We start from the raw sequence: 23,635 nt of genomic DNA on the forward strand, positions 1-23,635 counted from the left end.
GCATTACGTCTTACACACTGCATGGAAGGTCATTTTCAAAAACCCGTAATAGGGGCTCTTTAAAAAGTGAACGTGTTGCACTGTCAGCAGTCATTATTTGATCTCAATTTAGTTAGATATACGATACAAAACTCGGCACGACACACACCCAATTAAACACACAAATGACATTGAAGCTGTCTAAAAATCCTCTACTTTATTCAATAAGATGTTTTGTAAAACATTCAATAAAAAAATGTAATCACTTATTGCTCGTTATTAAACTAGTACTTGATCTTATGCATATTTTTTTTTTTTTCTCAAAGCATTCTCATATGTAACACACCTCTAGATAATTAGACAGGTTTCTACCAGGTTTGAATATATAAAAACATGAACAAATCAAAAGTCATAAATTAACCCCACATCCTTGCCGCAAGTGCAGATCGAGCTATTAATCTAAGAAGAGAAAAGAAAAAGAAAAAAAGCCTTGGCCAGTGCACAACCTCTCCATTTGCATATCCTTTCGATTCTTAAGGGTGCTGATGGTTTACTAGTCCCTCGCAACACACATACATTCTTTTTAAGGAAATTGTGTACAAGGCAGTATTCGATGGTGACCTGGCAAGATGCGTTGTTGTTTGTTTGTTGTTGTTAAATCCTTTAGCTTTCGAGGAAGGAAGGGTGCAGCCGAACAACAGCAGGTCCATTGTAGCGTCTAAAGCAGTCGGCGCCGACAGCTTCAGTGGTGAATCAAACCATAAATAAATAAATTACCGATCATAAATAAGTTAATAAATTAAAACGAACTGTACATGTTTAAAAACGCTCTGTAAGTGAGAGTGTGGTGTAAATAGTGCGCAGGTCTGCAGGAGGAAAGAACATGCTGCATAACAGAGGGGGAAACTTGGCCTTTCGGATGCCTCTGTCATGCAGTTTGTGGTCTGACAGGCCTTTTCGAGCATTTCGATGTCGACACTACATGCTTGAACTCAAGATCAAGCATGCAAGTAGCAACGAGGACGCTAAAGTCGAAGAGAAATTCCACTAACCGCATATAAAGATATAGTCGATGGTTATAAATATAATAGTAATGCATGTCAAAGTGTCAAATTGGGACTATATAGAGCTAATGTTGTGTGTGTTTATTGTGCAGTGGATGCTAAACTGCTGTACATTCATGGTGAGGGAATGAAAGAAGAGAGCAAGCGCCGTGTGATCCTGTCAGGCTGGTGGAGGCTCAGACGGAGGGCTTGGGCGACCGCTGCTGCTGCTGCTGTTGCTGCTGCTACGCTCTTTGTTTTGTTTTATAGAAGCACACACTTGCCCTTCTCCACCCAGGGGTTGTTCTTCATCAGCTCGGGATTCAGAAAAGGGTCCTCGGGCACACACTCCTCGATCCACTTCACCAGGCTGGAGAAAGAGGGAGAGAGCTTTTTTTTATTTTGGGACACAATGCAACCTATTTAAAGCAGCAAGACTCACGTTTGATGCAAAAATGGCAGGTGTTTAGAAGTAAATAGAGGAGAGATTTGATTTAGACTTAAACATTGGGGGTTAATTCACTCAAATATGAAAATTCTGCCATCATTTTCTCAGCCATAATGTCATTCCCAACTCATAAGGCATTTGCTCTTCTTCAGAAAATACACAAGACTTCATTGAAACTTCTGCGCAAAAGTTTCAAACTTCAGAATTGTCTGAAAATGAATGTTTTTAAAGAATGTTTGAAGACTCCAGAGATTTAATTTAGTTTACAAAGTTTATATGCTGCTTTCTGCTTGGCAAAAATCTAAATAAAGTCTAATCTTTATTGAAGAAATATAGTCACTTCTGTATAAATACCTAAACCTTGTTTATTTCTTTAGAATATTGCTGGAAAATTTTAAAGTTCTCATTATATGCTTTTCGAATATAACTTTTCATGCAGTGTGCAACGTTGCAGGCTTTTAATGTAAAAGGTCTGCATATTTTTAAATATCAACATGAATTATCAAAAACAATTATCAGTCTGGATCACTGAAACGAGTCTTCTGGTATGCTTGTGCATCTAGCTTTATGGTTAAACGCACAGACATGTTGCACAACTGCTTTATGCATCCCAAGTTTGATTCCCGGCCTGTCACGCAGTGCTTTGCTGATCCCCTTCTCTTTTCTCTCTACACCAGCTTTCCTATCTCTACCGTCCTATCAGCAAATATGGGAAAAAAAAGCTACAATTGATCTGAACTGTGATGCATTTGCAAAATGCCAGTCTATTCTCTTCACTTGCTGCCCTTGTACAAGGTCTACTTTGACCCCTAAACACTGTAGTTGATTTTAGGCATCGGGCGATAACCATTTTCAAGGTATACCGCGGTTTGGAAAAGTCAAGGTTTTAAAATTGCCAACATTTTTGCTATACCTTTCCTAAGATATGTGTAAGATTTTTTATTAATAATTTTTTGTTTAGTTTTTTTAGTACAATAGTATCTCCAGCAGAAAAGATCTCCAAAGGTGCCTTTTAAAATTGTAAAGAAATGTGTGTTTTTGAAACTAATGAAGACAGCAGAAGTCAATGATTGATTTAAATTATTTAGCCTGAAATGTTTATTGCTCCAAAATATTTTAAAAGTTTCTCAAAATTAAATATATCATGTTCAAAGAGGATTTTTTTGTTTGTTTGTTTTTTTACTTTTGTTGATTCGTTGATATTTAAAAAGAATGTATTGTAGAGCAGTTATCACAATACAGAGAACCATGATATTTTTATCCAAGGTTATCATACGGTCATCTTTTACCAGCCCATGTCTATATGATTTGTGTTGTTAATATCACATTTCGAAAAAACATGTATTGTAAAGAGTTGCAGTAAAGCTGCAAAACACAAATCTCTTTGCATCATGCCAGTACTTTGTTGTTTTTTTATGACAGAATTTGTACTATGTAGTATGAGGCGCCATGCAGCACTTAAAAAGTTCATACGGTAAACACACATACACATATTAAGTAGACATTCCAGTATTAAAAGGCTCAAAAAATGCTAACACATCTGTTATATAAGCATACATACAAACCTTTGCTTCAATGCAAAATGAAATGCACATATACAAACTCTACCCTTACACTAGTGTTGCCATGGTTGCAGTTTTGCACACAGTTGGGCTCTTTTGCAAATGCAGTTGCTGGAATAAACATAAAGTAGTGGGTTGTTTTTGGGGGGATATTTTACAATGTGCCGCAGCTGCCAAAATGCTTCCTTTTCTGGAATAGAAAATGGAATCATTTCTTGATAAACATTTAATCATGGAATGTATACCGGGCAACTAAAAAGCTGCTGCAAGTGAGCGAGTATAGCTGTGTGACGGCATATCAAATATTAAATGAGCGGAATGTTAGTTATGCCCACACCTGAGAAAGCTACTTATGAGTTTTATTTTGTGTGTGTAAAGTCAATCTGTACTTTAACACATACGCTACCTGACAAAAGTCTTGTTGTAAGAGTAACCAATAATAACTTGACTTCTAGTTGATCAATTGAAAAAGTGGCAGAAGGTCGATTTTTCAGATGAATCATGTGTTGAACTGCATCCCAATCATCACAAATACTGAAGAAGACCTATTGGAATCCGCATGGACTCAAGAATCTCATAGAAATTAGTCAAGTTTGGTAACGGCAAAAATCATGGTTTGGGGTTACATTCAATATGGGGGTATGCGAAAGATCTGCAGAGTGAATGACAACATCAACAACCTGAGATATCAAGACATTTGTATACCCCATTACATTACAAACCACAGAAGAGGGCAAATTCTTCAGCAGCATAGCGCTCCTTTGCATACTTCAGCCTCCACATCAAAGTTCCTGAAAGCCAAGAAGGTCAAGATGCTCCAGGATTGGCTAGCCCAGTCACCAGAAATTAACATTATTGAGCATATAGGGGGTAAGATGGAGGAGGAGGCATTGAAGATGAATCCAAAGAATCTTGATCTCGGGGAGTCCTGCAAGAATGTTTTCTTTGCCATTCCAGATGACTTTATTAATAAGTCATTGCAGAGATGTATGGATGCACTCCTCCAAGCTTATGGGAGTCCGACACAATATTCATTCTTTTTCCACTGCACCATGACTTTATATTCTATACTGGACATTATTTCTGTTAAGTGCAAGACTTTTGTAAGCAAAGTCAGACCTTACTCTCCTAATTAAATAATTAAAAAATCAATGCATGATCATATTTTATTTTGGTAAAATAAGCATAATCTAGAGGCCTTCTGATACGAAATAATCAACTAGAAGTCAAGTATTATTTGTTATTTCCAAAACTTAGATAGGCAACAAGACTTTTGTCAAGTAGTGTACACTGTATCTACAAGTATATGTATAACAAATTATCAGATGAAGTAAAACTTTCACTTTATTCTGATTGGACAATTCATTTAATTCCTTTTGGTCAGTTTTTCAGTAGTTATCAGGCTGAAAATTGTTCTTGGTCCAGGCAACCCTGTCATACATACATCTAATAAACACTCTCCAAAGACAAACTAATGCATACATTTATGAAATTAATGTGTGCACATACCTTTTGCTTACATGTATCTAAGGACTATGTCCTCATATATATACACAAACATTAAACATCGCAAACATTTGAAATGGTGTAATGGTCAGAAAATTGGCCAATGTAATATTTCAGTAGTTTCAAATTTTGTGTTGAACATTGTTTTATTGAAGGGGCATCTCTCTGATTCCATTCTAATATATTGTCTTCTGAAGAAGCGTGAACATCTTATATGTTTAGAATGAGTAAATGATGAAAGAGTTAATTCTTTTTTTGTGGGTGTGAACTGTCCCTTTAAACAATTGGGGTCATGCAAGATATCATCCATGCTGAACAATTGATAGATGAGGGTGATAACCATAAAACTCTTTGCGGAAGCACCATCCATCACAGGCGATTAATAGAAATGATATGTCCAAAACGAGAGGGCTGAATGAGACTCCAGTCAAACCCAAACGCAGTTTTTTAAGTCATCGTTAACAAACTCTGACAACTTCACAACTGCTTATTCATCTGAACTGCACAAAACACTTGAGGAAGCAGTCTGCTGGTGTAAACGGCCTGTTCACTACTGCCCACTACAATTTAATTTGTAACAGAGAAATTACCACTGTGAATATTTCAGGAAGAGGGCCCTGGGACGCAGGAAAATGAGATGTCACTGTAATGCGACAGTGGAGGGTGTGACTAAGAGGCCACGGTTGCTCTCAAATTGAAGAGTAAAGCACCAGAGATCTGAGAGCATTAGCTTTGTCCTGAACAATCACCGAGAGGACGTGGCCTCTGGGCAGCCTCATATGAGGTGAACCTGCAAATTCAGAAATAACTGCAGATAGTTCATGGGGGTGTTGGGGTTATTCAATCAGAAAACAGTTTTGGGAAATTCATTAAAACTGATGACTATCCATGCAAAACAGGCTATGGTGTTATGATGAGTGGATAAGTTTAGGTAATATTTTACTAATTATTTCTAAATAATAAACTACAGTATGTTCTTTAGCTTATAAGATGAGTGTTTATCAAAACAATAACATGCATTAAATGTTGATTGGAGTCTTTTTATTATTTAAATTACTTCTTACTTATAACCTGTACTACAATGCAACAATATAGACTTATACATATATAAAATATGAAATATTTCCTAACCGATGTTTAACAGAGCAAAGTATTTTTCCTAATATCAGTCAAAGTCAGCTTTATTGTCAATTCAACCACATATAAGACGTATTACTTTCAAACCCTTGGTGCCTAACATATAATATTAATACAAAAGGAAGAATTTTAAAAAAGAAATGACAGTAAATACAATTTTATAATGTAATCTAAAAATATGAGTAAAAATAAACATTTGTAAATCCTACAATTACACCTAAAGGCACATGGCATGGAATGCTAACTGGAGTCGTGCAGATGCAAAACAGTATATAGTGCAAAAAGTACAGTATGATGCAAAATATAATATATTTCTTTCTCTGGAGAGTGTCATTTCTTTTAGTTTGGGTCGAATAAAATTATTTTTTAATGATAATTCTGAAGGTCAATATTATTAAGCCCCTTTAGAAATGATTATTTTTTGGGTTTGGCTACAGAACAATCCACTGTTGTCCAATAACCTTGTTAAGCCTTTAAATCGCACTTTATAGTTTACTGAATAGTAAAATAACTGGTAAAATATGATGGAAGATTTGTTTTTAGAAATAGTTTTTAAATCTATCTTTATGTTTACAAATGTTCATAAATCTTCTCTCAATTAAACAGCACCATTTTAAATTTAAATGTCTTTAAAATACACTCAAATATAAAATTGTTTCACAATTTTAACATTTTTATTGTGTTTCTGGTGCACATAAAAGACTTTCAAAATCATTAAAGGTCCCATGAAACTAAAATCAAGTTTTTTAGATGTTATTATCAGTATTGTTAGTTTTTAAGATATCTTTAAGCTAGTGTGGTCAAAAACCGGGACAAAATACGCATTTAGAAGATATAAAAATGATAGAAGCATGTAAAGCTTATAGTTTGTCACTTCTCCTTAAATGGATCAACGGTTTTATTCACGTCAACCCATACTAGTTTCTCATCACATCATAACCAATCAGATGCTCTCTAGTATCTAACATGCCCCGCCCCCTTTAAGACGTTTCTCATTTGCTTTTCATTTGATGCACTTGAGCTCAATCGCTCTCACTGGCAGAGCACTGATAAAACAAAACACTATTGGCTGTTTTTTAAAAAGAGCTAGATTACACCAAACATTAAATAAAAATTTCACTGATCCCAAACTTTTAAACTGTAGGTAATGCACTTTTGCTATACTATTTTATATACTTATTTGCTCCTGTTTTTTTTTTGTTTGCCACAAGTCTTAGAAATTTCTGATGACTGCTTCAGTGTGATTTAATTCAGCATGAAGTGTTTAAGATGTGGTTGAAATACCTAAATTCATCTTACTGATCCCAAATCTTTCTATATATCATGGAAGCCCTATAAATTCAGTTTCTGCAGCAGCATTGTCACAAAGCTGTTCCGATTTGTTTCCCTCCACATTGGGCTGTGCAATATGGGAAGAATATCTAATTGCGATTTGCGGTCTAAATTTGCAGTCAATCTTCAGCTCAATAATCTGTATTGTAGCTTCTTACTGCCAAAATGCAGTGAGTGTTAGTTAAAAAAAGGAACTGAAAAGATATTAACTTACTCCAACACTTATTCAAATTTGTTTTTAAATATTCATAAGTTAAACAATACAGTATACCTGTTATTATTCGGTGTCTTTGAAACCAAAATATTCCCATATTACCAATGTGTTGTTTTTCTTTGATATTAATTTGTCTATTAATGCTTCTGAATCGGCAGATGCCATCATCCCACTCATTCACGTTTTCCTATTTGTTTGTTTTTATTGTGGGCGTTCCGCATAGTTTGGTTGCATAATTTTGATTGGGCAGAACGAAAGTGTGCTCACTCAATTGGCTAGTAAGACTGTCACACACAGACGGCAGTGACACAATTGCTCTGGGTGGGGAAATTAAATGATATACATTTCATATCATTAGCTAATTGCAACGTTTCATATTGCGCTTACAATTCAATTTCGATCCACATACTGTCATGAAACTAGCACGAGTATATTGCCAAAATAACAGCCAATTGTATAATTGCATGTTTTCTTATAACACATTACTACACAGCTCTTTGGAATACAGAATTTGTCAGTCACGACATTCCAATGCATGTTATTTCCAGATAACAACTGCTAAAAGTAATAACACAAGCTCATACAAGTACCAGGTATGAGTGAATATTTTATTTACTCTATATTCTTATCTGTGTTTTAAACTGCTATTTTCTAACCAAATACATAGGTTACTGTATCAGCCATGTTCAATTCTGTTAGTCAATTGATTAATTATTTAAACCATTACGGCTCAGAATAATGCCTTGTGTCGAATATTTACATTTTGTAGCCGTGTATAAGCAACATAAAGTACATCCAGGTGATTGTTTGCGCATAATAAAGGCCTTCAGGCTTAAACAAAAACTGATCAACCTGTTTGGTCTCATTCTTTCACAACAACCGCATGGATGTACTTTATCCCTTACATATTGAACAGCATGACTGACTAACAAGAATCAAGTGAAAATGTTGAGTAATAAAAGAATGACGTTGCTGTTTTTGTGCACTTTATTAGATGAGACAAAGCACCAAAAGTAGAAAGAGTCATTATTATCTTTTGGGTTGTGATTTGGGGCGACAGCGTAAAATATATGGGTTGTGGCAGAGACTATCACAGAATGAAGAACAAAAGAGCCAACTCACTCTGTCACTGTCTTTGAGGATTTCTCCCTTTTGAAGGCCAGTTGGTACTTCAGGCTTTCTACCTCCTTCTTCATCTGGGGCAAGTCCATCTCGTCCATGACTGCGGCTTGTTGTGGAAGTGATCAGACTAGACCTAAATGACAAGAAAGACGACATTGTGTCACTAAACAGATTCTTGTACTGAAACTTGTTTTCACATGGCTCTTTGATTCTACGGGCTCCAAAAATAAATGTGTCCTTATTCTGATGTAATTTCAACAGTGCATAAATTGCAGTTAAAAATCTTGCCAAAGCTGCACCTCACACTATTTGATGTGTACGCCACTAATGGTTTGTGGATATGATTTGTACATCCATGCTTAGCAGATTGGTTATGTTCAGTGACATGAAAACAAATAAAGCATTGACAAATTAATCTGAAGCAACGTTTTGTCATGCTTATTTCGTTATTTTTGACGGTATTATCTTAGATAATATTAATTTTGGGTATTTTTCCAACAAATTTTGGTATTTACACATTTTCACTATAGCTGTTTCTGCTGTTATTTAAAATACACAATTATTTAAACACAGTTATTTAAAATACACAATAAAAAGTACATTTTAAATATTTTATTCAATTGCTAAATAGTAAATAGAAATAATTAATCATAAACAGATTATTAAGAGGTTTCTACTTAAATATTTATAATATATTTAATTTTATTTTTAAATAAAAGAAGCAATACAGGTGACACAGTGGCTCAGTCAATGTCGCCTCACAGCAAACAGACCACCGGTTTGAGTCCTGGCTGTGTCAGCTGGCATTTCTGTATGGAGTTTGCATGTTCCCTCCGAGTTGGTGTGCGTTTCCTCCGGGTGCTCTAGTTTTCCCCACAGTCCAAAGACATGCGCTATCGGTTAATTGAATTAACTAAATTGGCAGTAGTGTATGAATGTGTGTGAATGTGGTGTATGAGTGTTTCTGCTGTGTAAAACATATGCTGGATAAGGTGCCGATTCATTCCGCTGTGCTACCCTGATAAATAAAGGAACTAAGCAAAAGGAAAATGAATGGATGAATGAAAACAAGTCATTCCATGACTTCTAAAGCCATTTTTGTAATGGTTCTTCATTTGCATTTACTGCTGCAACAATTCGTATTTAATTATTGTTTGTATAGAAATAATTGTAATTCATACAATAATCTTTTTCATTAAACCTCATTGTGCTAAATGATTGATATTTGCTTTCTCACCCCTTTTTTACTTTTTCATTTGTTCAAAAACAAAAAATATATATTTAAAATACAAATTAAAACCTTGGTGACGCAGTGGCGCAGTAGTTGTTGCTGTCGCCTCACAGCAAGAAGGTCGCTGGTTCGAGCCTCGGCTGGGTCAGTTGGCGTTTCTGTGTGGAGTTTGCATGTTCTCCATGTATTCGCGTGGGTTTCCTCCGGGTGCTCCGGTTTCCCTCACAGTCGAAAGACATGCGGTACAGGTGAATTGGGTAGGCTAAATCGTCCGTAGTGTAAATTGTCACACTCAGTGTAATTGAGTGTGTATGGATGTTTCCCAGAGATGGGTTGCAGCTGGAAGGGCATCCGCTCCGTAAAACATGTGCAAGTTGGCAGTTCATTCCGCTCTGGCGACTTTTTTTGGCCGAAAAGTAAATGAATGAATCAATAAATAAAATTTAAACCTTTTTTTTTTGGGTGTCCTTATTACATGCTACACATATACTATAGTAAAAACTAGGCATGGGACTATAACTGTTTTCAAGGTATACCACGGTTTGGAAAAGTCAAGGTTTTAAATACGCCAAGATTTTCTGCTATACATTTCCTATGGTATATGTAAGGTTTCTTTTAATGTTTTGTAGTACTTTTTAGGACAACAGTATCTCCAGCAGAAGAGATATCCAAAGATGCCGTTTTAAATTGTAATAAAATGTGTGTTTTTGAAACAAATGAAGACAGCAGAAGTCAATGATTCACTTGAATTCATAGCCTGACATGTTTACTGCTCCAAAAAACATTAAAAGTTTCTCAAAATAAAATATACTGTGTCCAAAGGGGGAAAAGTTTATGTTTTTTACCCAGACATTTAAAACGAATATATTTTAGAGTATTAATCACAATTTCGCGAAACCCTAGTATTTTTATCTAAAGCTATCATACTGTCAGAATCATATACCGGCCCATGCCTAGTTATAACAAATGATGATGTACAATTATGTGACTTTAACATTAATACTAACCCAAAGTTGCTTAATCCTAAGTTTTACATTGTGTGTTGTACAATACACTCAAGAACCATTGTGATTTAAAATTTTAAACAAATGCTTTTTATTAAAAGATATTTAATTAAATGCTTAATAGTAAAATTAATCATAAAAACTACCTTCAGGCATCAATGCTTCCTGATTTAACCTTATTTTTAATAATTGGTATAGTCCAACATGAGGTTGATTCAGTCACGCTACATTATACTCTTGACTTAAATCCCAGTTAAACAGATCTTGTCCCTGTTGTTCTCAGACGAACTGTGTGCATGTATTTAGCCTTCAAATAAATGAAGTCATCATCAATTGGTTGTCTGATGTTTGTTCCTCTCTAAGCAGGGGTTTTGAGGGGGATCAGAGTTGGAGTCTTGAGAGCAGTCCAGCATTAGGGCATGAGTGTGAGCCAGAGAGCAGAGACAGTTCAGCATGCAGGTGTTCTGCTGCCTCTCTACATCCGTCCCATAAAGGCTTTTAAGCGCTTCCCAGCAACACCAGCCAGACACTGGAGCCTCTCTCTGTCTAAAAGCTCTGATTTCACTATCTGAGACTAAACACATTCACAGCAGCTTGAGAGACCGTGATGTTCTTCAAAGCAAATGGTTGAGGGACAAAGATGTTTGGAAACTGTAGTGCCCTAAAACTTTCCACTTTTCTCTAATCATCCATAAATACTTAAAGGGATAGTTTGCTCCAAAATGACATTTTTGCCGTTGTTTACTCACCCATTATTTCTTCAGTTGAACACAAAAGAAGATATTATACTATGGAAGTCAATGGTTGCAGGTTTTCAGCTTTTTCCAAAATATCTTCTTCTGTGTTCGACAGAACAAAGAAGATCATGAAGATTTGGAACCAAATGAGAGAGAATAATTGGGGAATTTTCATTTTTGGGTAAATTATCCCTTTAAGGTGACTCAAAGGCTTAACTAAAATAAGACATTTTGAAGAATGTTAAAAACTTGTACCCATTGACTTTTTGTGCATTAATAGACCATTTTGAGGGATGTAAACAAAAACTATGGTCCCAACGTATGTCCTGTTTCACATATTTCATTTCTTTAGCTTCCAAGAATCCAAAAAGGGACACATAATAAGTAATGTCATGATTTTAACATTAAGATGAGTGAACTGATTCTTGTTACAGTTGGTTTGACAACAAGCAGGAAATGTTCATGGGATAATGACATCAACATATTAAAATGGTCTATAGATGTCAATTACTAATGAATTCTTTGAAATCTTCTTGTGTTCAACAGAAAAATAAACTCATAAAGGTTTGGAACAACTTGGGGGAGAGTAAATGGTGAGTTGATCTTAGTTTTCCCCTTTAAATTACATGCATATGTTGTAGGAATATTTTGAACATTGTGTTCCAATATAACAAAAGCAGAACAGTGATTTCAGTGCTTCACCGTGGCCCCAAACAGAATCAATAGTGTCCCAGAATATACAACAGTTTGCCGCAAGGCATGAACCCTTTCCCCCTCTTTACCAATTCATCCAAATGAACCAAAATTCCAGACACAGTAAAATAATTGATGAAATGCATGAGGTTTGTTTTTGCTTTATGGTCTAATATGATATGCACTCGTCAGTACAGTATAGGACAGTGTGACATATTAAATGGAGGAGGACCATGACAAACTTCCCAAGCCAAGTTCTTCATGTAGGTCGTTCAATGATGTAGGTCAGCATCCAAATAGGAGGGATTGCATTCTAATTTGATTTTAAAATATGCAGCAATTTCCAAACAAATGCACGTTTATTATAAAACTTGTGAGCTATATTGTTCTCAAACTGATGTGCAAAGAATCTAAGGAATCTAAAGATGAAAATGAATCACATTTGTCAATAAATATGATGGCTGGATTTTTGTAGCTACACATTCATCCAATGAAGTCCAGCATGACTTGCTGTATCTCAGTTACCTCTAATGGGTCTATTTGGGTTTCACAGAGCAGATCAAACTATAAAGGAGCTTCTTCAGAATTAGGATTCATCCTTTCCTCCCTGCTGTGAATATAGGCTACGTTTAAATAACCCTATGATTTTATTAATCAAAAAAGAGGGACGGATGAGGTAAAAGCAGGACGCTGAAAATCCAAGTTTTTATGTAACACCGGCAAAATCGCTTGCAGCCTCCATGGTGATGGTGGGAGTGATAAAACAATATGAAAATGCAAAGGATAAGATTTTAGAGCTATCAATCGGTAACATTACAAGTTAAGTCAGCAGTCAAGCACGGATACGATTATTAAATGTACATTGGTGTCGCTTACCTCGGTGATGTATCTTTGAGTAATCCCCTGTTTGGCGCAGACTGCTCTTATCTATTTGGAAATGTCCTTAGATTAATCAAAAAACAAGCATACGTCTGTGTCTAAGTGACGAAAAAACAAGACGATAGGCGATTGTGAATCCGCTGCAAACAGCCGAAGGACTGGTCAGGCAGACGGAAAGAAGATAATCTCCGGCAGCGGCGGCGGCGGCACGGACAGCTGAAACGATGCTATAGAAGTTGAGCTGATGGCAGTGGTTACAGCCTAGTAAAGTGCAAGGACGCTGTTCAATCCCTGCTGGGCCAATGTAGAGGAGGTGCCGGGGCAAATCTGTCCGGGAGGGGGGGATCGGGGGGGTGGTTATATGCTGTTAAAGTCTAAATGCTTCTAATGCAGGAGACAAAAGGACGCTCGATATCCCGTTGCCTGTTCAGATTGTCAGTGTTTAGATCTTCAGAACGCAAATGTTCCTATACACTTCTGGTACGTTTTGTCCAGCTGCTGTGCCCTAATATGGAAACACCGAGCTCCAACGTGTTACTTTTGCGTCGCATTTAGGAAGCTTTTTCTTTAAAAAAAATATAAAAAATAAATATATATATATATATATATATATATATATATATATATATATATATATATATATATATATATAGTAAAAAACAATTGTGTATGTATATATATATATATATATATATATATATATATATATATATATATATATATATATATATATATATATATATATATAAGTAAATAAATAAATAACAAAACTAACAATAAAAGTTAAACAAAATAATAATAAATAAAGCTTTAATCTGCTTCTGCTTCAAGATCAATAGTCAATATAATTTAAGAAAGATGTTTTCAAAAAGATTTTTATCCATCTGTCATATAAAGGTGGAGATGTTTGTTTCCACTTAAAGAGAATAAGCCTCCTAGACAATAATGTGGGGAAAGCAACAACGTTCTGTGTTGTTGAAGATCATTTTGGCCCAGAAGGAATTCCGAATAGTGGGAAAGGATTTTAAAATAAAGTGTGTAACCTGTTGTTTTACATTTAATATTTTAAAAGATGCTGCAAAGTGACTTACAAATATAAGCCAGTCAAATCTACAGAATAGCAACTAAATAGATGCTTGTGACAGTAGGTGAAGCATAGAAAAAAGAAAGGTTGTAATGTCCCTTCCAGTGCAAAATATTAACATATTAAAATTCCTTGAAGTGATTTTGTGTCTTTTTAGGATGGTGCCATTCCCTTATCTTTCTTAAACAATAAGGGGTTTTATTTGTATTGGTGGTTTTAATCACATGGCAGCAACTCAATGCATTTAGGCATGTAGACATGGTCAAAACGATCTGCTGCAGTTGAATGTGGCATGGTTGTTGGTGCCAGATGAGCTTTCTGAAACTGCTGATCTACTGGGATTTTCACACACAACCGTCTTGAGGGTTTACAGAGAATGACACGAAAAAAGAAAATAGTGAGTGGCATTTCTGTGGGCCCAAATGCCTTGTTAATGCCTGAGGTCAGAGGAGAATGGCCAGACTGGTTTGAGCAGATAGAAAGGCAACAATAACTCAAATAACATCTCACTACAACCGAGGTATACAGAAGAGCATCTCTGAACACACAACACGTCGAACCTTGAGGCGGATGGGCTACAGAAGCAGAAGACCTCACCGGGTGTCACTCCTGCCAGCTAAGAACAAGAAACTGAGGCTAAAATTCGCACATGCTCACCAAAATTGGACAATAGAAGATTGGAAAAATGTTGCCTGGTCTAATGAGTCTTGATTCCTGCTGCGACATTGGAGTGGTAGGGTCAGAATTTGGCATCAACAACATGAAAGCATGGATCCATCCTACCTTGTATCAATGGTTCAGGCTGCTGGTGGTGGTGGTTTAATGATGTGGGGGATATTTTCTTGGCACACTTTGGGCTCATTAGTACCAATTAAGCATCGTGTCAACACCCCAGCCTACCTGGGTATTGTGACCATATCCATCCCTTAATGACCACAGTGTACCCATCTTTTGACAGCAAGATAATTTAATGTCATAAAGCATGAATCATCTCAGACTGATTTCTTAAACATGACAATGAGTTCGCTGCCAGCTCAATCCAATAGAGCACCTTTGGGATGTGGTGGAACGGGAGATTCACATTATGGATGTGTAGTCGACAAATTTGCAGCAACTGCTATCATGTCAATACAGACTAAGTTCTCTAAGGAATATTTCCAGTACCTTGTTGAATCCATGCCATGAAGGATTAAGGCAGTTCTGAATGCAAAAGGGGGTCCATCTCAGTACTAGTAAGGTTTACCTAATCAAGTAGCCAAAGAGTATATGTACGTTACATAACAATTTTCAGTAAGGCCTATATGTTTTCATTTGTCTTCTCACAAACATGTGGATATTGAAATAAAATTAAACATCAACAGTAAATATTTCTGCTAGGTTAACTGATTAAGTCCATAGATGTTGTTAGCTGCTGTAAGATTTGACTGCTCATTTGATATTCAGCATAAAAGCTATACTTGGGTGATTCTAATGCTGACGCCTTCAGAAATAAACAGCTTCTGGCTGTAGGCAAGATATGTAAAGCGATACAAACAGTAACACTTTATACTGACTTTAAACAGCTTGACAGTCAAATTGTGTGCATCACAGTGTAACAAATCAACAAAGTACAGCATTTAAAAAAAATCCATATTCCAAATTATGTCTTCAGACCTTAATACCCCTTTAATAATTATTTGTGTACTGTTCTATATTATTTATTATTTAAATTGTAGTAGCGGCGACGCAGTGGCGCAGTGGGTAGCACAATCGCCTCACAGCAAGAAGGTTGCTGGGTCACTGGTTCGATCCTCGGCTCAGTTGGCGCGTGGAGTTTGCATGTTCGCGTGGGTTTCCTCCGGGTACTCTGGTTTTCCCCACAGTCTACAGGTGAATTGGGTAAATTGTCCGTAGTGTGTGTGTGTATGTGTGGATGTTTCTCAGAGATGGGTTGCGGCTGGAAGGGCATCCGCTGTATAAAATCTTGCTGGATAAGTTGGCGGTTCATTCCGCTGTGGCGACCCCAGATAAATAAAGGGACTAAGCCGACAAGAAAATGAATGAATGAATAAATTGTAGTAGCTGAGGCTGAGAAGCTAAGCAATTGTACTGGAAAACACACAGCTGTGGGTATAGTTGTCATAATAAATGAGAAAATTTGATCATTTTAAAATACCTCTGGGGAATCCCTGCTTGTAAAACAACCAAAAATACATGTGTTCAATTATTTGCTCACCTACTGTAATATATTGAACCCATGTGTATACCTGTGTTATATTCATCCATGCAGAGGAACAGTCAAAACAAATTTGCAAGACTTTTTTTTTGCAGACTATCTGTCATCTGTATTAAACTACGCATGCTTTTACACACATATAAACCTGAAAGCACTGACAATATCCCTTTCCAAAGTTTGGTATGTTTTGACAGTGTACCATTCCATATAGTCTGATACTATTCCTTTCCAAGGTTTGCCTGCCATCTGCACATCTCGATCATCTCCTGCGGTATCACACCTGAAAGAAACAAAACACATTAACCATGAGGCTGTTTCGTAAAACCAAACATTCTTTCACCACAACATCTGCTCATTTCAGTAACTAAACAATAGACCAGATAATGTGCAAAAAGTTGCAGTCACTATAGCCAAAGTGAAAAAATACAGTAGACAGAACATAAATATTTAAAGTACCTTGTGCTAAATATAGACTTGATAAGATTAATGGTGCACCTGTTTCTACACACACACACATGAATGGATTAAGCACACCAAACTCATTTTCATTTAAGCCATTTGTTTTTTGCCAAAGTGACTGCTTTCAAATGTTACACGTTATCAGTATTAGCTAAACCTTCCCATGTTTTAGCCCCATTGAGAAATGTAAATGTTATATTCAAATATTTGCGTTTCACAAACTGACTAATAGCCACTGAGCAGTTCTTCCCTTCAGCTATCAACTTCCTAACTTTAGCACATCCTATTTTTATTGCATCCATCATTTATTGGGCGTACGGGAAGAATGGAGCTCTGCTCTGAATACGGTTAATGGATCCTCAATTCAGAACTTCCTGCGCTGACTTGCCTATGGGGTCAAGCTTTTGATGGGGCCGCTGGCTATTCTTTGGCTCCACAATGCAAAGAGTATCTTAAGTGCCATGTAGGACAACAGTTCATAGAAGCATTCGTTCCTCATCAAAGAGAATTTACACAGATACCCCTTAGAAGCCTGAGACAACATACTGAAGATAAAGACCCATACCATGTGTCCTAAATTGACGGATGTCCATAAAAAACTGCCATTAGTGCTGTAGCTCAAAAAGCAATGGCACAGGGGGCCATAAGTTACTCTAATGGATGTTTCAGCTCAAAGGAATCAAGAGTGTAGCAGCTAGAGATTCTGTATTCACAACATTTCTGCACAGATTTCAACCTTAAGTGGTTTACCTGTGGCTCTGAGAGAACAATGTAATGGACCATTATTCTGGTGAACACAGGTCAAATCATTCACCCTCTTTTTGCTCAAAAGTGTATGACAATACCAATGCTAAATGACCTTTATCACCCTAAATAATATGTTCATCGGTATAAAATTGTTAACATGCAATATGCATTTCTAAAATACTGCAATATGACAGGGACTAGGGTTTTAATTATGACGGAATACCTTACATCAAAAAAATTCACTGAAATATCAGTAATTGACTAAATTACGAGGCGGAATTTGTTGAACAAGGCTAGACAAAAGCATAAATTGATGGTGGCAGGAGTAATATTGAATACAGCCTTGTTGCCAGCTTGATGAAGCTTTTTGCAGTGATTTACTTCATTTTTTATTTAATTATGAAGTTTAAATACCGCATTTGGTGACATTTTAAGCACTATTTTAGCTGGGTTATCTTAGCTTATCACTATTTCATGTACTAAAAACATTTCCTAAAGATTTAGAATAAAGAAATATGAAGAAAAAAATACAACTTTTTATTACATCATTGAGGAAAAAAGAAATCTGTTAAAGTATTAAATAAAAAAGTAGCCTATTGTCATTTATTAGGCAAATAGTATGCTGAGCAGCACATTCAACTTTCCTCAGTCACAATTTGCCTATCTAAAAAAAAAAATTGTAAAAAAAATAAAAAAATAATTATAAGAGTATCACGGTGGCGCAGTAAGTAGACCAATCGCCTCACAGCAAGAAGGTCGCTGGTTTGAGCCTCAGCTGGGTCTGTTGGCATTTCTGTGTGGAGATTGCATGTTTTCCCCGTGTTCGCATGGGTTTCCTCCAGGTGCTCCGGTTTCCCCCACAGTGGTATAGATGAATTGGGTAAGCTAAACTGTCCGTATAGTGTATGTGTGTGAATGGGTGTTTCCCAGTGATGGGTTGCTGCTGGAAATGCATCTGCTGTGTAAAACATATGCTGGATAAGTTGGCCGTTCATTCTGCTGTGGTGACCCCAGATTAATAAAGGGACTAAGCCGAAAAGAAAAAGAATGAATGAACAATAATAATAATAATTATAATATTAATATTAATAATAATAATAATAATAAGGTAGAGATTATCAATTTATCTTGTAAAAAGTACATTTTAAAACCCATGGATAACAGCAACTGTATTAAAAGTAGGGCTTTTTTTCTTTCATGTATAAGGTCCGAAATTTATAATAAAAGTTTACTGTAAAATATTTTCTCATGTATGGGACAAATTTTGGACCTTTGACAGTGAGGGGTGAGTCTTTCGAACCACCCGAACCCCCTCCTGGCTACGGGCCTGGTATAAATTTTAGTGATACGCATTTTTCTGCATTAGAGTTAAATGTATGTTCAAACTCTGGATCTGAGCAAACAGCACCCCCTTCTGTTTACTTTAATAACTTAAATGCTGGATAGAAAATTACATGTATGAACCATTGGTATGAACATACATGGTTATGTGCAGGATATCTGAGGCTTGTAAAAAGTCGGAATTATGAAGAAATTATCAATATCTTAAATATCTAACAAGAGCGTGACGTTACGTTATGTTGTTTCGTGGATGAATCTTTCAACTGAACGAATCAAAGTTTTGAACAACTCTTTCACTACTCTGACTTATATTTTTACACGTCTCTACTTTTGATCAACTTTTAGACTGCTTTGGTATTTGTATTGCTTGGCAGAAAAGCTGAAAAGGTTAAGATTTGTTGAAGTACTCGGCGAGGGATAAGTTAAGCCAGTCATATCATATCACACATGATTCCTGCAGTAACATACATGGTGCATCTTGCATGATTCAAAAGAATCGAATCACTAAGATAAATTAAATTTAATCCCCTACAATAACACTTTGGAAGTTAATATCTTAAACTAAAAAACAAAAAGAAAATGTTAACTAAACAAACTAATCCTTTCTTGAATAGTCGATATTATTTGTTCGATTCCAGCAACTTGCGTCAGTTCCCGACAGTGAAGCGTAATATGTTTTTCCGCACTACATTTCCCAGAATGCCTCGGTAGATGTGCGTCTGGGTGTGAGGGAGAAAGACTAAAATTGGACCATCTGCAGACTTTGATTTAGCATCAATGGTGAGAACCTACTTTGTTTGGCTAAACAGACATGGGAGATTTATCTAATGCCATCACGTCTTTTGCAGCTAAGCTAGTGGTCTGTTTCCTACGTTACGTAAAGCTAAATCTGGTGTTTTACTAAAGCTGGTCGAAAAACCAACTTCGTCAGCTAGCCAACACAGCTAGCCAGCTCATTTTCAGGCATTCGAATCATTAGTACAGCATCAAACTTATCTGCTTTTTGTCTTTTAACATGTTAATGTGTGGAGTTTACCGTGTTTTGCGTTTTATTTTCGCTCTGTTTTAATCTGACGCTCACAAACGTCCACGCTTTTCGCAATCAGACGCTAACAAAATCTTGGCTGTGTCTCAAAACACATTGATCTGCCTACTTGATTAGCATGTTGGTGTGTAGTTTGTTTGTTTAAACATTCTTAATCGTATCGTTTTTAAGGTTTGAAGAAAACTATTAAAGTATTAGTACTACGTTGTGATTTGTGCTGTTAGCATACAGCCTCCGCCAATGTTTATTCTGACACATGAAAGGCTGTGAATTGTTTTGACGTCGTGTCGGGAAATGTGTCTGTTTTTCTTCACTGCTGGTATTTTGAGTAACGTTATATTAAAACCAGAGAGCATTAACCCCTTTTAAATCAATAGCGCTTTTAGATAATGTGGGTAGGGAAGAATGAACATGGCCACTTGGTGGCAAGATTTTTGCCAAGTTATATTTAATAAGAAGGTCGTTAAGAAAATGTATATATCATGTCATCTTTCTATTAGTGCATGTTAAATGGTGCTGTGGGATGTTATTCTGGTATTTTTCTGTATTTTATCCCCAAAAATCGAACAGAATCCTCTTCAGAATAGTTCTTATAAGAAGTGGACCTATTTGTGTGTGTTTGTATCGTGTATTTTTAGTGGGATGGGATCTTTTTCAAATATCTTTTCTTCTTAGCACAAAAACTGAGATTAATCTACAGAAGACTTCCGCCTTCATTCAGCGTAACAATAGTTTATAGTTACATGTTCAAATAAATGACTCGATTATAACAATAACATTGCTGACCCAAAATACTTAATTGCCATTTTATATCTTTATGCTTTACCATTCTGCTATAAATCATTAGTTATTACCCATTTTCAGCAGCTCTTTTTTTCTAATTAAAATTTGTATTATATTCTTATATATTATATTGCATTGTGTTATATCTTAGTACTAGGCATTGGCCAGTATAAGATTCTGACATTATGATAGCATGGATAAAAATATCATGGTTTGGTATTCTGCTGTAAAATATATTCTTTTTAAAGGCCTGGGTTAAAAACTAAATTTTTTTTCCCCTTTGAACACAATACATTTTATTTTCTGCAGTCTTCATTAGTTTCAAAAACACATTTCTTTACAAGAATAAGTAAATAAAAATCTTATACATACCTTAGGAACGAATTTTGGAAGTTTTATAACCTTGACTTTTACAAACTGCGGTATACTTTGAAAACGGTTTTGTCCCATGCCTACTTAATACACATCAAAATAAGTATATTGCTAAATTTTATGACTAAGCCACTTTATTTCTATTAAAGTTATTTTAAACATTTACAAAGAAACTTTTCTTGGTATTACCATGTTTTAATGTTTCTGGAATAGTTTTTTTAAATCACAAAATGTCTTTGACTCGTATATTATGTACAATGTTTTTTTTTTTGAGACAAGAATATTTGTATATTAATTGAGCATTTCCACCGTTATGGACGTGACTAAGCATGGGATGATAACCTTTTTCAAGGTATACCGTGGTTTGGAAATTTTTCATTTTTTATTTATTTTATTTTTAGGACAACAGTATCTCCAGCAGAAAAGATATCCAATATTTTTTATTGCAAAGAAATCAGTGTTTTTGAAACAAATGAAGACTGCAGAACTCAGTGATTCTCTTGAATTATTTAATATATCCAAAATATTATAAATGTTTCTCAAAATAAAATATATTGCGTCCAAAGGGGAAAAAGTTTTAGTTTTTTATCCAGACATTTAAAAAGAATATATTTCAGAGCACAATACCGTAAAACCGTGATATTTTTATCCATAGTTTTCATACCGTCAGAAATCATTTACCGGCCCATGCCTAGACTTTTGCAGTAAAGACTCAACATTTAAATTAAACTATATGTTATATAATATTAAAGTATATGTTAACATTTGAAACGTTCATATTTTCCAAAACAACTAACCACAGAGTTAAGGGATCAGAAAAACATCAATCAATTAAATGTAGAAAATAAACATGTGTTTTGGATGTGACCAAAAATGTCAGCGAGTTTACAGTATACAACATGCTTTGTAGAAATTCTGTGAACTAAACTGCACACCCCAAAGAAATAATGCTAATCCAAAGAATAAGAGTTGTCTTACTATAGAACAGAAATTGTTGAAAATTTTTGCATTAATGAGGAAAAAGCTTGGTTTATGGATGTGACATCTCTCCGTTTTGTATGTGACCGGTGTAACATTGCCACATGTGTGACTTTTTTTTTTAAAATCAAATATTATGGTTTAAAAACATTGACAGACATTTTTGAGTATTTTTATGTACTGTAAAATACTTGCTTACACAAAAAATGTAGAAAATGTTTCCGTATTTTGGTGAGCTTTTTTTTTGGGTGAAACATTTGATGAATTCTATTTTATTATTATTTTTATGGCAAGGTTGACATTTGCATGGAATTGCTCAATTGTATTTTATTATGGATCAAAGTTTAAATAAAAATTGTGTTGTACACCAAAAATATAAAAGCTTAATATTAATTTTTTGTGAAATTAATATTAATATTTTTTTGTGGTTTACTTATAGTGCCTTGCACACAATTAATATTGTACGTAGTAAAATCGGTCATGGTGGGGTATTTCATTTTGTGCTGTTGTGCTTTTTTCACTAGTTTGTGTTGTTTTTAAACAGGTTACAATTTTTTATTGTCTTTTTAAATTGAATTTATTGTCAGCTAGTTTGCATTATATATTTATTGTTAGTGAGAGATCATGTTTTTAATTATTTTCCCCTTATCCACAGGCTACAGCAGGTATTTTGCTCAATGCTTTGCTGTATTATGAGTGTTAGTAAACCATCGCGCTTTGACTGATTCTCGGGAGGATCCGTGGCAATTGCCACTACCACTGTACCTTCACCGGACATCACCAACAAGGTAGTCTGATATGAATTGTCAGCTATTGTGTTATTTGAAGAATTTACTAGTAAAAACGACTTGTATAATTATCTGTATGCAGGCCAAAATGGATGCTGGTTTTGGATCCACGTTTCCAGCAGTCCCACAAGTAGCAAAAGGTCAGTATTAACTGTTGGACCACATGAATCATATTAGAGCTGTAAAATGCTCATGTAAAACTTTGGTATGCAAAATACTGACCTACACTTGAAGTCAGAATTATTAGCCCCCCCCCCCCCTGATTTTTTTTTTTTCTGTTTAACAAAGAGCATTTTTTTTATGCATTTCTAAGCATAATAGTTTTAATAACTTTTAATATAAAGTTAAAATAACTCTCTAATAACTGTTTTATTTTATCTTTGTCACGATGACAGTAAATAATATTTTACTAGATATTTTTCAAGACACTTCTGTACAGCTTAAAGTGACATTTAAAGGCTTAACTAGGTTAATTAGGTTAACTAGGCAGGTTAGGGTAATTAGGCAAATTATTGTATAACGATGGTTTGTTCTGTAGACAATCGTAGAAAAAAAAAGTCTAAATGGACTAATAATTTTTTCCTTAAAATAGTTTTCAAAAAATTAAAAACTGCTTTATTCTACTCAAAATAAAACAAATAAGACTTTCTCCAGAAGAAAAAATATTATTTGAAATACTCTGAAAATTTCTTTGCTCTGTTAAACATCATTACGGAAATATTTTAAAAAGAGAAAAAAATGCAAAGAGGGGCTAATTATTCTGACTTCAACTGTATTAGGTGGTCCTCGGTGGTCCAAAGTATTTGAAAAAATGTATTAAACTGCTGTTTTGAAATTTACTAAAAATAAAGAGTATAAGAGACTTTTGCTTGTGATGTTGTACATCAGACTGCTATAAAAGCAATTACTGGTGTTGAAAATGACATAGATCTGCAT

At 35.2% G+C, this 23,635-nt stretch overlaps 3 protein-coding genes across 6 annotated transcripts in view; 2 read left to right on the top strand and 1 right to left on the bottom strand.

Annotated features, from left to right (window-relative positions):
* The window catches only part of rpusd1 (RNA pseudouridine synthase domain containing 1), a 59,013-nt gene extending 47,105 nt beyond the window's left edge, over positions 1-11,908 (top strand). The window contains exon 7 of the transcript XR_012400626.1: positions 11,862-11,908. The gene's annotated coding sequence lies outside the window, so the exon portion shown is untranslated. The remainder of the gene's footprint in view (positions 1-11,861) is intronic.
* gng13b (guanine nucleotide binding protein (G protein), gamma 13b) lies at positions 176-13,179 on the bottom strand. The gene is made up of 3 exons (NM_001002400.2): positions 12,885-13,179; positions 8,344-8,476; positions 176-1,392 (listed from the first exon to the last, which is right to left on the bottom strand). Exons 2-3 carry the CDS (start codon positions 8,439-8,441, stop codon positions 1,287-1,289), a joined length of 204 nt encoding a protein of 67 aa, NP_001002400.1. The 5' UTR covers positions 8,442-8,476; positions 12,885-13,179; the 3' UTR covers positions 176-1,286.
* Positions 13,180-19,442: 6,263 nt separating this feature from the next.
* Positions 19,443-23,635, top strand: part of traf7 (TNF receptor-associated factor 7) — a 29,005-nt gene continuing 24,812 nt past the window's right edge. For 3 of the 4 annotated variants that reach the window (XR_012400013.1, XR_012400020.1, XM_009299553.3), the window contains exons 1-3: positions 19,443-19,513; positions 22,567-22,699; positions 22,782-22,839. Coding sequence is in view for 2 of the 4 variants with exons in the window: in XM_009299553.3 (XP_009297828.1) it covers positions 22,788-22,839 (52 nt within the window). In the remaining 2 variants the exon portion in view is untranslated. 4 annotated transcript variants of the gene reach the window in all.

Source organism: Danio rerio, chromosome 3 (genome assembly GCF_049306965.1).
Source record: "Danio rerio strain Tuebingen ecotype United States chromosome 3, GRCz12tu, whole genome shotgun sequence".
In the NCBI taxonomy this organism is placed as follows: Eukaryota; Metazoa; Chordata; class Actinopteri; order Cypriniformes; family Danionidae; genus Danio; species Danio rerio.

Bases quoted from the DNA above. Each gene is read 5' to 3' on its own strand.
- gng13b (NM_001002400.2), bottom strand. From the start codon at position 8,441: ATGGACGAGATGGACTTGCCCCAGATGAAGAAGGAGGTAGAAAGCCTG. The intron at 1,393-8,343 runs GTGAGTTGGCTC...CTCTTTCTCCAG, and splicing joins TCCTCAAAGACAGTGACAGA to CCTGGTGAAGTGGATCGAGG.